This window comes from Mirounga leonina, unplaced genomic scaffold, assembly GCF_011800145.1.
Source record: "Mirounga leonina isolate KUSES-001 unplaced genomic scaffold, KU_Mleo_1.0 Mir_107, whole genome shotgun sequence".
Classification (NCBI taxonomy): Eukaryota; Metazoa; Chordata; class Mammalia; order Carnivora; family Phocidae; genus Mirounga; species Mirounga leonina.
Window position 1 is genome coordinate 4,704,532 of NW_023270233.1, and position 17,321 is coordinate 4,721,852.

The 17,321-nt window shown below is 39.8% G+C and overlaps 2 protein-coding genes across 4 annotated transcripts in view; one reads left to right on the forward strand and one right to left on the reverse strand.

Moving 5' to 3' along the window:
* Nucleotides 1–60: 60 nt before the first annotated feature.
* LOC118018528 (cytochrome c oxidase assembly protein COX16 homolog, mitochondrial-like) lies at nt 61–381 on the reverse strand. The gene has a single exon (XM_035017110.1). The coding sequence runs from the start codon at nt 379–381 to the stop codon at nt 61–63; it is 321 nt and encodes a 106-aa protein (XP_034873001.1).
* Nucleotides 382–3,374: 2,993 nt separating this feature from the next.
* Nucleotides 3,375–17,321, forward strand: part of LOC118018879 (vacuolar protein sorting-associated protein 26A) — a 34,231-nt gene continuing 20,284 nt past the window's right edge. The window contains exons 1-2 of one of the 3 annotated variants that reach the window (XM_035017689.1): nt 3,375–3,527; nt 9,904–10,053. In XM_035017689.1, the coding sequence (XP_034873580.1) occupies nt 3,525–3,527; nt 9,904–10,053 (153 nt within the window). In that variant the 5' untranslated portion in view covers nt 3,375–3,524. Of the gene's footprint in view, nt 3,528–3,724; nt 3,881–9,903; nt 10,054–16,923; nt 17,025–17,321 lie in introns of those variants that run through there. The other 2 variants (XM_035017684.1, XM_035017695.1) reach the window with 2 other exon arrangements.

Here is a 17,321-nt window from a genome sequence, read left to right on the forward strand (position 1 = left end):
AAAGAAAGAAAGAAAGAAAGAAAGAAAGAAAGAAAGAAAGAAAGAAAAGAATCAACTGAGTCAAGTTGTCTTAGTCTTAAGAATTTCTGGATTTCGTCCTTGGAGGAGGTCAGGATCTTCCCAAGGTCTGGGTCGTTGAATATTCTTCCAGTCATCAAAAGCAGAGTCCTTTATTTTCTCATACTCTGATTCCAATGATACTTTATTCATTTTCAGTTTTTTTTCTAATTCAGGATCAATCTTAATTTTCACAGCATCAGAGTGGATTTGTGAAAATTCACAAAGACCAAAAGAACCTCCAACAATCAGCAACAGCATGGGGACTCCGTAGCAAAGCGTCTTGTTCTTGCACAAGGCGCGCATCACCATATGTACAGACATGACTGAACTCTCCCACGCGTGGACGCCTAGTCCAACAGGCCTAGCGCGGCCTCCCGAATCCAAGCTCTCTCCCCAGGAGGAAGTCCTTGACTCGCCTCCTTTCCTTGGCCTCCAACTATTGCATTTCTTGATCTTCTCTATTGCTTGCCTATTTCTATTCCATTGACTTCTGTTCTTATCTTTGTCTTCCTTCTTTCTACTCTGCATTTAATTTTTTTTATTGTGGTAAAGAACACATAAAATTTACCATCTTAACCATTTTTAAGTGTGCAGTTCGGTAGCGGTTAAGTATATTCACATTGCTGTGAGACAGATCTCCAGAACATTTCCATCTGGCAAATCTGAAACTCTATATCCATTAAATAGTAATTTCTCTTTCCCCTTTCCTCCAGCTTCTGGTAACCACCATTCTATTTTCTGTGCCTATGAATTTGACTTAGATACCTCATATAAGTGGAATCATATGGTATTTGTCTTTTTGTGACTGGCCTATTTCACTTAGCACAGTGTCCTCAAGGTTCATTTATGTTCTAGTGTGTGACAGGATTTCTTTCCTTTTGAAGATGGATTAATATTCCATTTATCTGTCCGTGCACATTTGGGTTCCTTCTACCTCTTGGCTGTTATGAATGAATATGAGTGTTCATATGGGCTATGAATGTGAATATGCAAATATTTCTGAGACCCTACTTTCAATTCTTTTGGATATATAGCCAGAAGTGAGATTGTTGGGTCATGACAGTTCTATTCTCAATTTTTTGAAGAACCTCCATACTGTTTTCCATAGGGGGCTCACCATCTTGCAATCCCACCAACAGTGCACAAAGGTTCCAATTTCTCCACATCCTCACTCACACTTGTTATTATTTTTTGTTGTTGTTGTTAATAGTAACCATCCTAATAGGTGTGAGATGCTACCTTGTGGTTTTGATTTGCATTTATCCGAATGTTGAGTATCTTTTCATATGCTTATTGGGCATTTGTATATCATCTTTGGAGAAATGTTTGTACAAGTCCTTTTCCCACTGTTTAACTGGGTTATTTGATTTTTTGTTATTGTTGTAGTCATTCTTCATCTATTCTAGATATTAAGAATATATATTGAGTTGAAGGAGTAACATATATTCTGGATATCTTATCAGATACATGATTTGCAAATATTTTCTCCCTTTCCATAGGTTTCCCTTCCACTCTGTTGTGTTCTTTGATGAAGAAAAGTTTTTTTTTTCTTAAAGATTTTATTTATTCATTTGAGACACAGAGATACAGAGAGAGAGAGAAAGCATGAGCAGGGGAGAGAGGCAGAGGGAGAGGGAGAAGCAGGCTCCTCGCTGAGCCAGGAGCCCGATGTGGGGCTCGATCCCAGGACCCTGGGATCATGACCTGAGCTGAAGGCAGACGCTTAACCATCTGAGCCACCCAGGTGCCCCAATGAAGAAAAGTTTTTAAGTTTGACACAGTTCCATTTGTCTATCTTTGCTCTTGTTGCCTGTGCTATGTCTGTCATTTTTGTTGAAATCATTGCCAAGTCCAAAGATTTTCCCCCTATGTTTTCTCCTACAAGTTTTATAGTTTTAGGTCTTAAACCCATTTTGGGTGAACTTTTGTATATGGTGTAACATAAGGGTCCAACTTCATTCTTCTGCAAGTGGATATTGTTTTCCCAACACCATTTGTTGAGAAGACTGTCCTTTCCCCATTGATTTGTCATGGCACCTTTGTTTGAAGATAATGTAACCACCTACGTGAGGGCTTTTAATTTTTTTTATTATTTTAGAGTTTTAAGTTCACAGCAAAGTTGAGTAGGAAGTACAGTTCCCATATGCCCCCTGCTCCCCTCCACATGGTAGTATGATTTTATTTCCTGATGTGAACTTACACTGCTGATTTTAAAACTCTTCTTTTCAAATATATGCATTGAAAGCTACAGATGTCCCTGTAAATACTACTTCAGCTGTATCCCATAAATTCTACTATAATTTTCTTCTAGTTCAAACTCTTTTTAAGTTTCCACTGTCTTCTTTGACATAGAGGTTTAGAACTATGTTGCTTAGTTACCATATATTTGTGGATTTTCTATCTTTTTGTTATCTCTAGGTGAATTTTATTGTGGTTAGAGACCATGCTCTAATTTCAAGCCTTTTAAAGTTTTATACGTGCTTTATGGCCCTGCCTCACAAACCTGATTTTGTTTTGTTATGATGGGATAAGGATGGTGTGTTCAGATGATCATTTTTTTCTGCTTTGGTCATGTATACATTGTGGTGGTTCAACACTGCTTTTAAAAACTAAAACAGCATCCCATTCATCTGGAGGGCCTCTAGGCTCACACCACAGTGTCTGGATGCAGTCAAAGCCAGAGTACTGGCTAGCTGCATCACCTGTTTTAGGAAGCCCCCCACCCCCCTCACGTACCGGCAGGACAGCACAACTCAGATATCCGTGTACTTTACAAAGCAACGGATGTAGCACTCTCACATTTATCCCACTGGCCGGCTCTTCAGAGGCTATAGTGCTAACAATTCTCAAAACCCAGCAGCTCTCATGGGAGAGGGAGCTGGATAGAGTTCCAGAAAGATGAAAGAAGAATGCCTCCTCCCTGGATGAAAAGAACATGTACCTTGCAAGGCCTAAGGAAGCAGCGCCTCGGGTAACAGCTCCCCTTCGCCTCGGCTGCCCAGTAACCCACCCGGGGAGAGCGCCTGCAGCGCAGAACAAACCCTCCCGCCTTCTTCCCCAGCTACTCAAACTTCCACAGGGAAGAAGAACTGGGCGTGGCAAAGAAGCCCGTCAGCGAACCGCCCCCCACGTGACCGAAGAGAGGGCGAGGAGGGCCTGAGGAGCCTGCGTCCACTCAGGCCCCTCCCACTTTACGGCATTCGGTGGCCCCGCCCCCTCGAGTATAGGGTGGAGCACGAGGCCCCGCCTCCAAACTGCCTCTCCTCGAGGGCCAGGCTGGCCAGTGGGGCGGGGCAAGAGGCCGGGAGAGGACTGGAGCAGGGGGAGGAGAGGAAAGGAAGGGAGGGGTCACGTGCGGCCAGCGGCTAGAGGTCACGTGACGGGCGCTGGGGCGGAGGGAATCTGGACTGGGAGTTCTGAGGGAAGCGGAGTGAGGTGGCGGGGACGCGGCGGCGGCGCTGACAATGGTGAGTGCGCGGCTGCCCGCGCGCTCGCCTCCAGCTCTGGCGTCAGAGCGCGCGGCGGGACGGCCAACGGCGGGCTTGGTGTCGCGGGTGGGGCGGAGGGCAACGGCAGGAGGGGGGCAGCCAGCAGGGCGGGGAGCGGGGTTGGGCCTGTCTGGCCGCCGCGGGATCGGGGAAGGGCGGGCGGCAGCGCCGCCTCTTCCCGGTCTCGCAGAGGCCCGGGCACCTGCGGGCGGCGGCGCGCTCTCCTGGCCATGTCGGAGCCTCTGCCCGCCTTCCTCGACCGGCTGTGGGGGCCCTGGCTGGGTACTCGGACCCCCCCTGTGCGGGGGCTCAGCGCCGCCTCCCCTTCCAAGGTAGCCAGTTCCTCTGCTCCTTCCGGACAGCCTTGCTTCCCTGCAGGTGGAGTGACCCGGGAGTCCCCCAGTTCCGGGCTGGGGTGGGGGGGAGGGACTGGGTCACTCTCTTCCAGTGTGTCACGGGATTGATAAACTCCGCGTTTTTCTTTTGTTTTTATCTCGATGTGGTGACATTCGGCGATATCTTGACCCCAGTTCAGCCTTGATGTTGACACTTGTAGAACGGGAGAGAAAAGGACATTGAAGTGGGGACGTCTTTAATTCAAAACACACTGGTTTTGTGCCCGCTAGTTTAAGCTCTGGCTCTCATTTCCTTCCCCAAGCCATTTTCTCGAAACTTAACGCTTTGGGATGTTGAAATGGCCTAGGGAGCAGAGAAGGGAGGGAAGTCAGAGTACTCTAACCAGTTTGTGGGAAGCACAGGCGTGGGCACGATGCGTTTAACTTTGTGTTGGCCATCTCCTCTAGATTGGATCTCATTTGGCTCACTTTATGCTATTCGTTTCATTTAGCAAGCATACGTTGAGCGCCTGCTGTGTGCTCTCCTGATACCATCAGCTTTCCCAAAACTCACCAGTTCAGTAAACTGCCTGAGACTTTTGGCTTAAGACGAAGCTAGGTTTACTTAAAAAAAAAAAAAGTTGTTTTGAATAAATGCATTTTAAACTCAGAAGGCGTGTTGATTTGATTAAAATTAGAAAAGTAAAGACAGGCATATTCATTCTTTTTTTAAAATTTTTTATTGTTATGTTAATCACCATACATTACATCATTAGTTTTTGATGTAGTGTTCCATGATTTATTGTTTGTGCATAATACCCAGTGCTCCATGCAGAATGTGCCCTCTTTAATACCCATCACCAGGCTAACCCGTCCTCACACCCAGGCATATTCATTCTTAAACTTGGGGCCTTTTTTTTTTTTTCATGCAACAAATAATTATTTAGGCGTACCCAAGGGCCACTAGCAAAACTGAAATAGCCCTTGCTCTCTTGTAGCTTACAATCTAGAGGGAGGTAAACATCTATTTGTGTAATTATTTGTTTAACGTGGAAATAACAGTTGTGATAAATCTAACAAGTATTGGGAGACCTTGCCTAGTCAGGGAGTTAGGGAAGTCTTTAATTGAATATACTTTGCCAAGAAGACTTAAAAGTTTTTTGCTTATTTTAAAAATTACTTTTAATAAGCTTTAGAATTAGTTTAAGAGCAATTTATTTTCAAGTTACTCGTCAAACATAAACTAAATTGTAAAGCTTTATAACACTGAAATGGGCATAAATGCAATCTATGCATGAAAATTTGCTGTTTCATTGCCTGTGTAAATTTTGAGAGTCTCCCTTTCCACTCACCTTGAGTTGCATTTCTTTATATCCACTGGAAGGAGTGAAATTTCTTCAGTGAGGGCTAGAAAATTTGTTGACTTTTAACATATCCACATGCAATTTTGCTGGATGGTAATGCTCAGTAGGGGTTTATGAATTATATGAAAAATCTTAAATTAACCTACAGGTGATAATGAAGGTTAGGCCACAAGTAGAAAACTGTAAAAACAATGCTATAATCTTTTCATAGTCGTGTGTATTGCAGCAGTCTAGTTATTTAAAGGCTACCTGAGTTTTGACTTGTATATTACTAATACTGCTCCTGAAAATCTCATATTCTGAGTGCTCACTTGAAGCTATCTTCGCCAGAACTGAGTAGTCTTTCGCTTTAAAATATCTCTTCTGTAATTTCAGCAAAAGTCTGTGTTAATGTTTCCTAACCTTCTTTACAGTTTTCATTCCCTTTCCACCTAGTCTTCACCATCCTGTCAATTACGTATTTTGTTTCCTCTTTACATATCAGGAGAATTATTATAATTTGTGAATAATTTTTAAAAAGATTTTAAGTTTTACATTTTCTTTGAAATGACAAAAGATGCACATCTTGCAATAAAAACTTCAAAAGCAAGACTTTTGAAAAAAGGAATCTTTTTCTTTCAACTCCTTTTAGAAGGAAAACAAAAAAGACAAACTTTTTTCTCAGATATTTTCTCTCTTTGTCGTCTACTTGTTAAATGTAAGACATCAACAGTTTTCTTGGGACTTTTAGTAAGACTAGTTCATTTTTGATGTGTCCTAGTGTGAAAAACTGGATGTTAACCTGGTGCTAAATTCTCTGTTAACCTTTTAAGGTACTGTAGCTTATTACTCAACCTATTAGGCATGTGTTGTAACTAAGCTTTTAAAAAATACCTTCTGATCTCTCCCCATCTTAGTGTTTTGATTGTGTTGAAAAGTAAGTCTGCTTTTTAAATTTTTAGTTATGAAATACTTCGTAACTTCGTGCATACAGAAAGTAATAGAGGATAACACATAGCTTTCACATATTTTTAATGCCTAGGAATTTTTCATTTTTATCTATGGTGTCAAAATAAGACTTTAATTACAATTATGTTATTGGTTAATTGTGAAGTTTTATAAGACTTCAGTCTCTTTTACACCACTTTAATTAGTGGCAATTTTGATTTTATTATTTTTGATTACTTGATCTTTTATTTTTATTTTTATTTTTTTTAAAGATTTTATTTATTTGACAGAGAGAGACACAGCGAGAGAGGGAACACAAGCAGGGGGAGTGGGAGAGGGAGAAGCAGGCTTCCCGTGGAGCAGGGAGCCTGATGTGGGGCTCCATTCCAGGACCCCGGGATCATGACCTGAGCCACCCAGGCGTCCCTGATTACTTGATCTTTTAATATCAGCTTTCAAATCCCAAGTTCAGCACTGTGTGTTAAGTATCCATATGTGGAAAAAGTTACCATAATATTTTCTTTTATCCGTAAAACAATTTTTATAGTTTTCAAATCTCATTTTTCCCAGAAGCATCTCTGGGATGTTTTAAGGGGGAATGAGAAAATTAAATTTTATTTTCCTGCTTCTATTTTTATCTTAAATGAGGCTGTTGTCTTCTACCCTTTCAGAATTGCTCTTCCCATAGTAGCTTCCCCCTACCCTGGCTGGCTCTGTAGTTTGCATATAGTTGAGAATTAGTAAATATCAGCAGCCTGATTTTGAGCTGCTGTACATTCTCATATCTGTAGCCCTTAGGAAAAAATACACCATTTTGTGCAAGTTTTGAGTATAAAACTTGGAGTATGAAAGCTAACTGGGAAGGGGCATTGCATGTGACCTATCATTGATGTTTTTCATTCTAAGTTCAGAATAGTTTTCTGATTAAAATTAATTTTCTGGTTAAAATTGACTTTGTTATTTGTAATGTTGCCAGGGAAGATTAAAACATTGTTGAAAGGAAAAAATGCTGTGTCTTTGTAGTATGTCAGAAGTACAAATCTGGCAATTCTTTGAGTTGATTTCTTGAAATTAATCTTTTTGTTAATAAAGGATTAATAATAACAAAAAAGCAAGCTCAGAATTTAAGGAAACACTGTCTACTTTGATCATAGTATCACCCTGTGCCCTGCAGAGTTTTAAGAGGATCATTAGCTTGCTTGCTGTTACTCTGCTACCTGAGGACAGAACTGAGGCTTGATGCAAGTTCTTGCTCTAGACTTAGCTACTGCGCCAAAGCTAACTTCCTCGGGGAGGTCTCGTCTTTCCAGATATTCTGGATTTAACTCATTTCTTTTGTGTATCCATTTATTTTTTATTATCAGGACAGTATGTGTTTTATTCAAAATTAATTTAACACTCAATAGGTATTTGAATGCTTTCTACTAAATGCCACACACTACCCCTAGCTACTCTCTTCAGTGATGAGCAAAGGATAAAGTATCTGTCCTCATGGAGTTTACAGTTCAGTCAGGGATTCAGGTATTGAATAATCACGTTATAACAAATGATGAAGTAATAAAACTACATGGTGTTGTGAGGCCTAAATTTGGAGACTCTGGTTTCAGTTTAGGAAGGTATGGGAGGCCTCTTTATGGAAATGAGTCAGACTGAGACTAAGAGGCTGAATTAGTTAGGTTAAGGATACTTGGTCTAGGACAAGAAGGAACCTGGCAAATTTGATTAACTTGGATAATTTGAGGCTGGTGTGGCTGGAGAGATGGATAGAGCCAGATATATGTAGGCCACGTTAGGGACTACAGTGTGTGTGTGTGTGTGTGTGTGTGCACGCGCTTGGGCACACACGTGCACATGTTTAAAATAACATTTCATTGAAGTACAAAAAAGTGCAAATAAGTATATAGCTTGATGTATTTTCACAAAGTGAACAAACCTGTGTATGAAGTGCTCAGATAGAAACAAACAACATAATTAGCACCCCAGAAACTCCCTCTATGCTTTCTTCTAACCACTTCCTGACTTCTGATGCTATAATGTATGCTACATGTTTTTGGCTTTTTAATAAATGGAATTATATAGTATGTGTGAAAGTTATCCTTGTGTATAGTTGTGTCTCATTCCTTTGCCTTTTGTATGAATATAGAATAAACTTTATGTATCCATTCTCTTGTTGATGAATGTTTGGATTGTTTCCTATTTGGGGCTTTATGAACAATGATGTTAACATTCTTACATTTGTTTCCTGGTTCATGTATGTAAGAGTTTCTCTTTAGGGTAGGTATCTAAGGGTATAATTGCTGGGTCATGGGATATGTATATCTTCAGCTTTACCAGGTAATACCAACTGTTTTCTAAAGTAGTTGTTCCAATTTATACTCTTACCAGCCCACTGAAGAATTTTAAACAAAATGATCAGATTTATGTTTTTAAGAGATTACTATGGTTGTGTAGGGCAGACTAAGAAGGGATGTAGGATGACAGTATAGAAGACTGTTGATGTAAATTTTAAAAAAGACTAGAAGACTAGCTTTCTTTAGTGACAAAAATGATCCACAACTGTATCTGATACTGGAATTGCTAATGGATTCCATATTATTACCAACTAATGTGTTTTGGCATTCACAAGCAGTTGGTCTTTGTTCCCTTATATTTCTGTCATATTCAGGATTTACATAACAAGGCTTACACATTTTCTTTGGAAGAATTCACAGAAATTTAGTCTCCTCCTTTAGAGCCAGTTTTTTTTTTTTTTTTTTTTTAAGATTTTATTTATTTGCGAGAGAGAATGAGAGACAGAGAGCGTGAGAGCATGAGAGGGAGGAGGGTCAGAGGGAGAAGCAGACTCCCTGCTGAGCAGGGAGCCTGATGTGGGACTGGATCCCGGGACTCCGGGATCATGACCTGAGCCGAAGGCAGTTGCTTAACCAACTGAGCCACCCAGGCGCCCTAGAGCCAGTTTTATTTCAAGGGTTTATACAACGTAACACATCCTGTTCAGACCTATATAGCAGTACGTTTTATAGTAAATAGTACATTGTAATAATTCATTTGGATTTGTACACATAATTTGGATTGTATGAGTTCTGCATATGAAATAACAGCATAGAAGTATAACTAAAGGTAACTTTTCAAATCCAGATGTTAAGAATTAATTTTTTAGATTTCTGGTATATGGTAGTAATTGATTATTTAGAGTGGTTACCTATGGAAATGATTGAAATTATAGCATGTTTAGGGGTGCCTGGGTGGCGGTGATGTTAAGCATCTGCCTTCGGCTCAGGTCATGATCCCAGCGTCCTGGGATCGAGCCCCGCATCGGGCTCCCTGCTCCGCGGGAAGCCTGCTTCTCCTTCTCCCACTCCCCCTGCTTGTGTTCCCTCTCTCGCTGTGTCTCTCTCTGTCAAATAAATAAAAAAATCTTAAAAAAAAAAAATTATAGCATGTTTAAATTTTAATTTTCTTTTTGTCTTTTAAAAAACTGTGGTAAAAAACATACAATATGAATTTGTCCTCTTAACAAATTTTAATGTACAGTACAGTATTAGCTGTATGTACATTGTTATACTAAATTTGTTTAGTTTTGATGTAGAATTTGATATAAGTTCTTATTTCCATGTTGTACTTACAGATTTGCAGTCTGTTTAACTGTAGGTCAGAGATAATTAGATTTGAATTACAAAATGGAGTGACTGACAAAACATAATTATGAGCATTTTCCTTTTATTTCAGAGTTTTCTTGGAGGCTTTTTTGGACCCATCTGTGAGATCGATGTTGTCCTTAATGATGGAGAAACCAGGAAAATGGCTGAAATGAAAACTGAAGATGGCAAAGTAGAAAAACACTATCTTTTTTATGATGGAGAATCTGTTTCAGGAAAGGTAAATCTTTTCTTTGTGAGAAGTACCTAGTTGTAGGATATTAGAATTAGTCATCAAAGTTGTCTGTACTCTTTCTAAATATCAATAATTTTGTTAGAGATGGAAAGTTTTTTTAGAAGGTCAGCTAAAATCCTTGATTCATTAGAGCATTTACAGGAAAGATTCTTAAACCGGAAGGGTTACAGGGGCAGAGTCTAAAATTGCAAGCAGAATTTTGTGTTTGTGACTATGCATCTGTTTTGCTTCACTTTCTCCAATGGGGCTGTGATCCACTCAGAGTTTGTTTCTCCTTTTATACATTAAGTTGAGTTAGATTGGCGATAACTCTTTAGTATACCTTTAAATGTTTCATTCTTTATAGCTTATCTCTCTGCACTACTACCATTGTGTCTGTTAATTTCATTCCTTGGTACTCTGTAGAGGACTTAATGTACGTTTGGAATGTATATGTGCATGGTCAGGTACATCTGTGATCCCTTCTGTAAGGTTTCACTTTTCCCCCTTTTCCTTATCAAGTGATGTATGAAAGTAATCTTATACCTTAGCGAATATGATTAATACTCATTAATCATAATTTTTTTTTAAGAGGCTCCAAGCCAAACGTGGGGCTTGAACTCACGACCCTGACTGAGATTAAGAGTCCAGTGCTCTAGGGGTGCCTGGATGGCTCAGTCAGTTGGGCATCCGACTCTTGACCCCAGCTCAGGTCTTGATCTAGGTGTGGTGAATTCAAGTCCTGCATTGGGCCAGGTGTGGAGCCCACTTAAAAAAAAAAAAAAGTCACGTGCTCTACTGACTGAGCCAGCCAGGCGCCCCTTTTTTGTTTGTTTTTAAGTCTAGTAGGGAACAATTACTGTCTGGTTTAAAGTGATCTTATATCATCTGGTCTAGTTAGGAGTTTGTGGCTGATGTTTTTAGGACAAATAAAGGAAGATGGGAAATAGAAGGGGAATAAGGGGAATAAAAGCTACTTCAGTGTGGTTTATAGAAAATAGTGCACCTTCAGATTACATTTTTGGAATTGCTAGACGTCATATGTAGTCCTAATCAATAACTATAGATTACATTTTAAAAAATGATAATTTATAGATAAATATTTTCTGTTGCTCAAAAGATACTGTATCTGGAATCTGATTATTTATTGACCTGAAATTTTTTTCATTTTTAACCTTTTATTGTAAAATAAAACACATATCGAAAACCACAAAACAAATAAATAATCATAAGGCATGTTTTCTTGTAATCACTATTCAAGGAGAACTTTGCCAACTACCCCTGTGTCTGATCCCAAACATAGCCTCTTCCTCACAAAAGAAATCACTATGCTGACTTTTATAATAATAAAGTTCCTTGTGTTTCTTAATTGTTTAGTCTTGCTCCCTTAAGCAGATTAATATGGCTTTTAAATCTCTTTTAATCTCACATTCCCTCTTCATGCCTTTCTTTTCCTATACTTTGAAGAACCTGAGACACTCAAACTATAGAGTTCTCTGTTATTGCATACTCATGATACAGTTGTTGCCTGTAAATTGGTAGCTGTTTCTAGAAGCTTGATCAGAGTCAAGTTCAATTCTTTTGGCAAGAGTATATGTGGTGGTGTGTTCTTTTTATCAGGGGGGTATATGATGTTTGGTTTTCTCTTTTTTGCAAGTGTTGTAACTGCTATTAATATTGATTCCTGGCATACCTTTAGAATAGGTTATTAAATAGGTGACTTATGAGTACTTTGAAAAGAAAGCTTTAAAGAAAGAGAGGAAAACAAGCATTGGTTACCTGTGACCCAGCATGTTCTCTAAGAACAAGTCTAGGCTTTCTGAAATATCTGAGTATAATAAAAAGATCATTGGGTTAGAGTTGGAAGATCTAGTCTTGACTTTACCCCTGACTTGGTAGGTAACTCTGGGCAGTCATTTAACTTTGTGGATCTCACTTTAAAATTAGGGAAGTTGGACTGAATAATTGGTTTCCAAATTTGGTTTCGCATTATAGTGTCTTTGCATAAAAATCCTTCATACCTTAGATATAATTTTGAAGTTCTGAGAGTCTGACATCCCAACCACAGCAAGGATAAATTCCTTTTATGATATTCTTTTTTTTTTTTTAATTTATTTGACAGAGAGAGAGAGAGCGAGAGCAGGAACACAAGCAGGGGAGTGGGAGAGGGAGAAGCAGGCTTCCTGCCGAGCAGGGAGCCCGATGTGGGACTCGATCCCAGGACCCTGGGATCATGACCTGAGCCGAAGGCAGACGCTTAACGACTGAGCCACCCAGGCGCCCCCCTTTTATGATATTCTTGACATGTGAATTTCTGTCTGCACACTTTTTTTTCCAGATCTTTTTTTTTTAAAGGATTATTTTTTTAGAGCAGTTTTAGGTTTATAACAAAATAGAGAGGGAAGTACAGGTATTTCCTATATGCCTCCTGCCCCTACACATGCATAGCCTCTCCCATTATCGATCTCATTCACCAGAAGGCACAGTTTTTACCAAGGGTGAACTTACATTGACACATCATAATCACCCAGTCCGTAGTTTACCTGAGGGTTCACTCTTGGTGTTGTTATTCCGTGGGTTTGGACAAATGTATAATGACATATGTTCATCATTATAATATCGTACAAAGTATTTTCATTGCCCTAAAAATCCTCTTTGTTCTGCCTGTTCATCTTTCCTGTCTTGCCTGCCAAACCACTGACCTTTATATTGTTTCCATAGTTTTGCTTTTTGCAGAATGTCATGTAGTTGGAATCATACAGTATCTAGCCTCTTCATACTGGCTTCTTTCACTTAGTAATACACATTTAAGGTTCCTCTGTGTCTTTACAGCTTTATAGCTCATTTCTCTTTAGTGTTGAATAATATTCCATTATCAAGATGTACCACAGTTTATATATCCGTTTACCTGCTGAAGGACATCTTGGTTGCTTCCAAGTTTTGGCAACTATGAATGAAGCTGCTGTAAACATCTGTGTGTAGGTTTTTGTATAGGCATAAGTTTTCAACCCGTTTGGATGAATACCTAGCAGTGTGCTTGCTGGATTGTATGGTAAGCCTATCTTTAGCTCTGTAAGAAACTGCCAAACTGTCTTCCAGTGTAATGCTACTATTTTGCATTCCTTCAGCAGTGACTGAGAGTTCCTGTTGATCCACATCCTTGCCAACATTTGGTGTTGTTAGCATTCCGGATTTGGTCCATTTTAATAGGTGTGTAGTTGGTAATACGATGTTGAACATCTTTTCTTTCTTTCTTTTTTTTTTTTTTAAAGATTTTATTTATTTATTTATTTGAGACAGAGAGAATGAGAGAGAGCACATGAGAGGGGGGAGGGCCAGAGGGAGAAGCAGACTCCCTGCTGAGCAGGGAGCCCGATGCGGGACTCGATCCCGGGACTCCAGGATCATGACCTGAGCCGAAGGCAGTCGCTTAACCAACTGAGCCACCCAGGCGCCCTGTTGAACATCTTTTCTATGTTTATTTGCCAAGTGTATATCTTCTTTAGTGAGGTGCCTGTTCAGATCTTCTGCCTACTTTTTATTTTTTTAATTTTATTTATTTTTTCCACAATTCACAGCACTCACCATAGCACATACCCTCCCCAGTGTCCGTCACCCAGCCACCCCATCCCTCCCGCCCCCCTTCACTCCAGCAACCCTCAGTTTGTTTTCTGAGTTTAAAAGTCTCTTATGGTTTATCTCCCTCTCTGGTTTCGTCTTGATTCATTTTTCCCTCCTTTCCCCTATGATCCTCTGTCTTGTTTCTCAAATTCCACATATCAGTGAGATCATATGATAATTGTCTTTCTCTGATTGACTTATTTCGCTTAGCATAATACCCTCTAGTTCTATCCACGTCATTGCAAATGGCAGGATTTCATTTTTTTGATGGCTGCATAGTGTTCCATTGTATATATATACCACCTCTTCTTTATCCATTCATCTGTTGATGGACAGCTAGGCTCTTTCCATAGTTTGGCTATTGTGGACATTGCTGCTATAAACATCGGGGTGCACGTACCCCTTTGGATCACTACATTTGTATCTTTGGGGTAAATACCCAGTACTGCAATTGCTGGGTCGTAGGGTAGCTCTATTTTCAACTTTTTTTTTTTTTTTTTTTTTTAAGATTTTATTTATTTATTTGTCAGAGAGAGAGCGAGAGCAGGGGGAGTGGTAGGCAGGGGCAAAGGAAGAAGCAGGCTCCCCGCTGAGCAAGAAGCCCGATGTGGGACTTGATCCCAGGAGCCTGGGTTCATGACCTGAGCCAAAGGCAGACGCTTAACTGACTGAGCCACCCAGGCGCCCACTGTTTTCGACTTTTTGAGGAACCTCCATGCTGTTTTCCAGAGTGGCTGCACCAGCTTCATTCCCACCAACAATGTAGGAGGGTTCCCCTTTCTCCACATCCTCGCCAACATCTGTCATTTCCTGACTTGTTAATTTTAGCCATCCTGACTGGTGTGAGGTGGTATCTCATTGAGATTTTGATTTGTATTTCCCTAATGCCGAGTGATGTTGAGCACTTTTTCACGTGTCTGTTGGCCATTTGGCTGTCTTCTTTGCAGAAATGTCTGTTCATGTCTTCTGCCCATTTCTTGATTGGATTATTTGTTCCTTGGGTGTTGAGTTTGATAAGTTCTTTATAGATTTTGGATACTAGCCCTTTATCTGATATGTCATTTGCAAATATCTTCTCCCATTCTGTCAGTTGTCTTTTGGTTGTGTTGATTGTTTCCTTTGCTGTGCAAAAGCTTTTTATCTTGATGAAGTCCCAGTAGTTCATTTTTGCCCTTGCTTCCCTTGCCTTTGGCGATGTTTCTAGGAAGAAGTTGCTGCGGCTGAGGTTGAAGAGGTTGCTGCCTGCGTTCTCCTTTAGGATTTTGATGGATTCCTGTCTCACATTTAGGTCTTTCATCCATTTTCAATCTATTTTTGTGTGTGGTGTAAGGAAATGGTCCAGTTTCATTTTTCTGCATGTGGTTGTCAAATTTTCCCAACACCGTTTGTTGAAGAGACTGTCTTTTTTCCATTGGACATTCTTTCCTGCTTTGTCGAAGATGAGTTGACCATAGAGTTGAGGGTCCATTGCTGGGCCCTCTATTCTGTTCCATTGATCTATGTGTCTGTTTTTGTGCCAGTACCATGCTGTCTTGATGATGACAGCTTTGTAATAGAGCTTGAAGTCCGGAATTGTGATGCCACCAGCTTTGCTTTTCTTTTTCAATGTTCCTCTGGCTATTTGGGGTCTTTTCTGGTTCCATACAAATTTTAGGATTATTTGTTCCATTTCTTTGAAAAAAGTTGATGGTATTTTGATTGGGATTTCTGCCTACTTTTTAATTGGATTGTTTGTTTTCTTGTTGAGTTTTTTTTTTTTTTTTTTTTTTAAGATTTTATTTATTTATTCATGAGAGACAGAGAGACAGAGGCAGAGGGAGAAGCAGGCTCCCCGCGGAGCAGGGAGCCCGGATGCGGGACTCGATCCCAGGACCCTGGGATCATGACCTGAGCCGAAGGCAGACGCTTAACCGACTGAGCCACCCAGGCGTCCCTTCTTGTTGAGTTTTAAGAGCTCTTTGTATGTTTTGGGTAACAGTCCTTTACCAGATGTGTCTTCTGCAAATATTTTTTCTTAGTCTATGGCTTTTCTTCTCATGGTATCATTCTCTTGGTTGTTACATGGTATTAATTTTGATTTCCCTGACATCCGTTGAAGTTGAGCAACCTTTCATAGACTTATTGGCCATTTTATATCTTTTATGAAGTGCCTATTCAAGTTTTTGGGGGGTGAGGAGAGCTCGTTTTTCTACTCAGTTGACTTTTTTTCTTATTGGTGTATAATAGTTTTTTGTGTGTTCTTGATAAGAGGCTTTTATGCTTCTCAGTGTAGGGTCCTTTGTATATGTGTTGTAAATATTTTCTCTCACTTTCTGGTGTGACTTTGCACTGTCTTACTGGTGTCTTGATGAATAGTTCTTAATTCTGAACTGGGTGGCTCAGTCGGTTAAGCGTCTGCCTTCAGCTCAGGTCATGATCCCAGAGTCTTGGGATCGAGCCCCGCATCGGGCTCCCTGCTTGGCGGGAAGCCTGCTTCTCCCTCTCCCACTCCCCCTGCTTGTGTTCCCTCTCTCGCTGTGTCTCTCTCTGTGAAATAAATAAATAAAATCTTTAAAAAAAAAAAAAAGTTCTTAATTTTAATACAGGGTAAATGTTATGTTTCCTTTCTGTTAGTGTGTTTTGTATCCTATTTAAGAAATCTTTGCCTACCTTATGGGCATGAAGATATTCTCCTGTTATCTTTCTCCTGTAATTTTTTTTATTTTACACTTCACATTTAGATCCTCAGTTTGCTTGGAGTTGCTTTTGTGTTTGCGACCTAGGAGTTAAGGCTAGTTTTTTTTTTTTTTTTTTTTTATACTTCCCTGTGTGGATATCTCATGAACCCAGAACATTTATCCTTTCCTTCACTGCACTGCAGTATCACCTTTGTCATAAACAGAGGTTGTGTGTTCTGTTCCATTAGTTTATTTGCAATATTTACTTTCTTTTCAAAAAAAAAAAAAGCCTATTGAGTATAATTCATATACCAAGAAATTCACCCTTATATTAAAATGTACAAGTCAGTGTTTTTACTTTGTGCAGCCATCACCACTAATCCCATAACATTTCATCACCCCAAAAGAAACACCATACCATTAGCATTTGCTTCCTTAGTGCCATAGACTGAATATTTGTGCCTTCATAAAATTTGTGTGTTGAAACCTAATCCTCAGTGTGATGGTATTTGGAGATTGGGACCTTTGGGACATGATTAGGTCATGAGGACAGAGCCCTCAAGAATGGGATTAGTGCTCTTATCTCCCTTACCTTCAGCCATGTAAGAACACAGTGAACATAGCCATCTGTGAACCAGAAAGAGAGCTCTCACCACATCTGCTGGCACACTGATCTTCAACTTCCCAGCCTCCTGAACTGTGAGCAGTAAATTTCTGTTGTTTATAAGCCACCCTGTATACAGTATTTTGTGACAGCAACCTGAATGAACTGAGACACCTAGCAACCACTAATCTACAAATCTGATTTCTTTCTGTATGGATTGGCCTATTCTGGACATTTTATATAAATGGAATCATACAATATATAGCCTTTTCTGTCTGGCTCCTTTCACTTAGCGGATGCTTTAAAGGTTCATTCCTTTCAAAAAAATTGGTAAAAAATATATATAATAAAATTTGCCATTTTAACCATTTTTAAGTGTACAGTTCAGTGGC

What these genes read in the sequence shown, in the direction of transcription:
- LOC118018528 (XM_035017110.1), bottom strand. Translation starts at nt 381, where the DNA reads ATGTCTGTACATATGGTGATGCGCGCCTTGTGCAAGAACAAGACGCTT.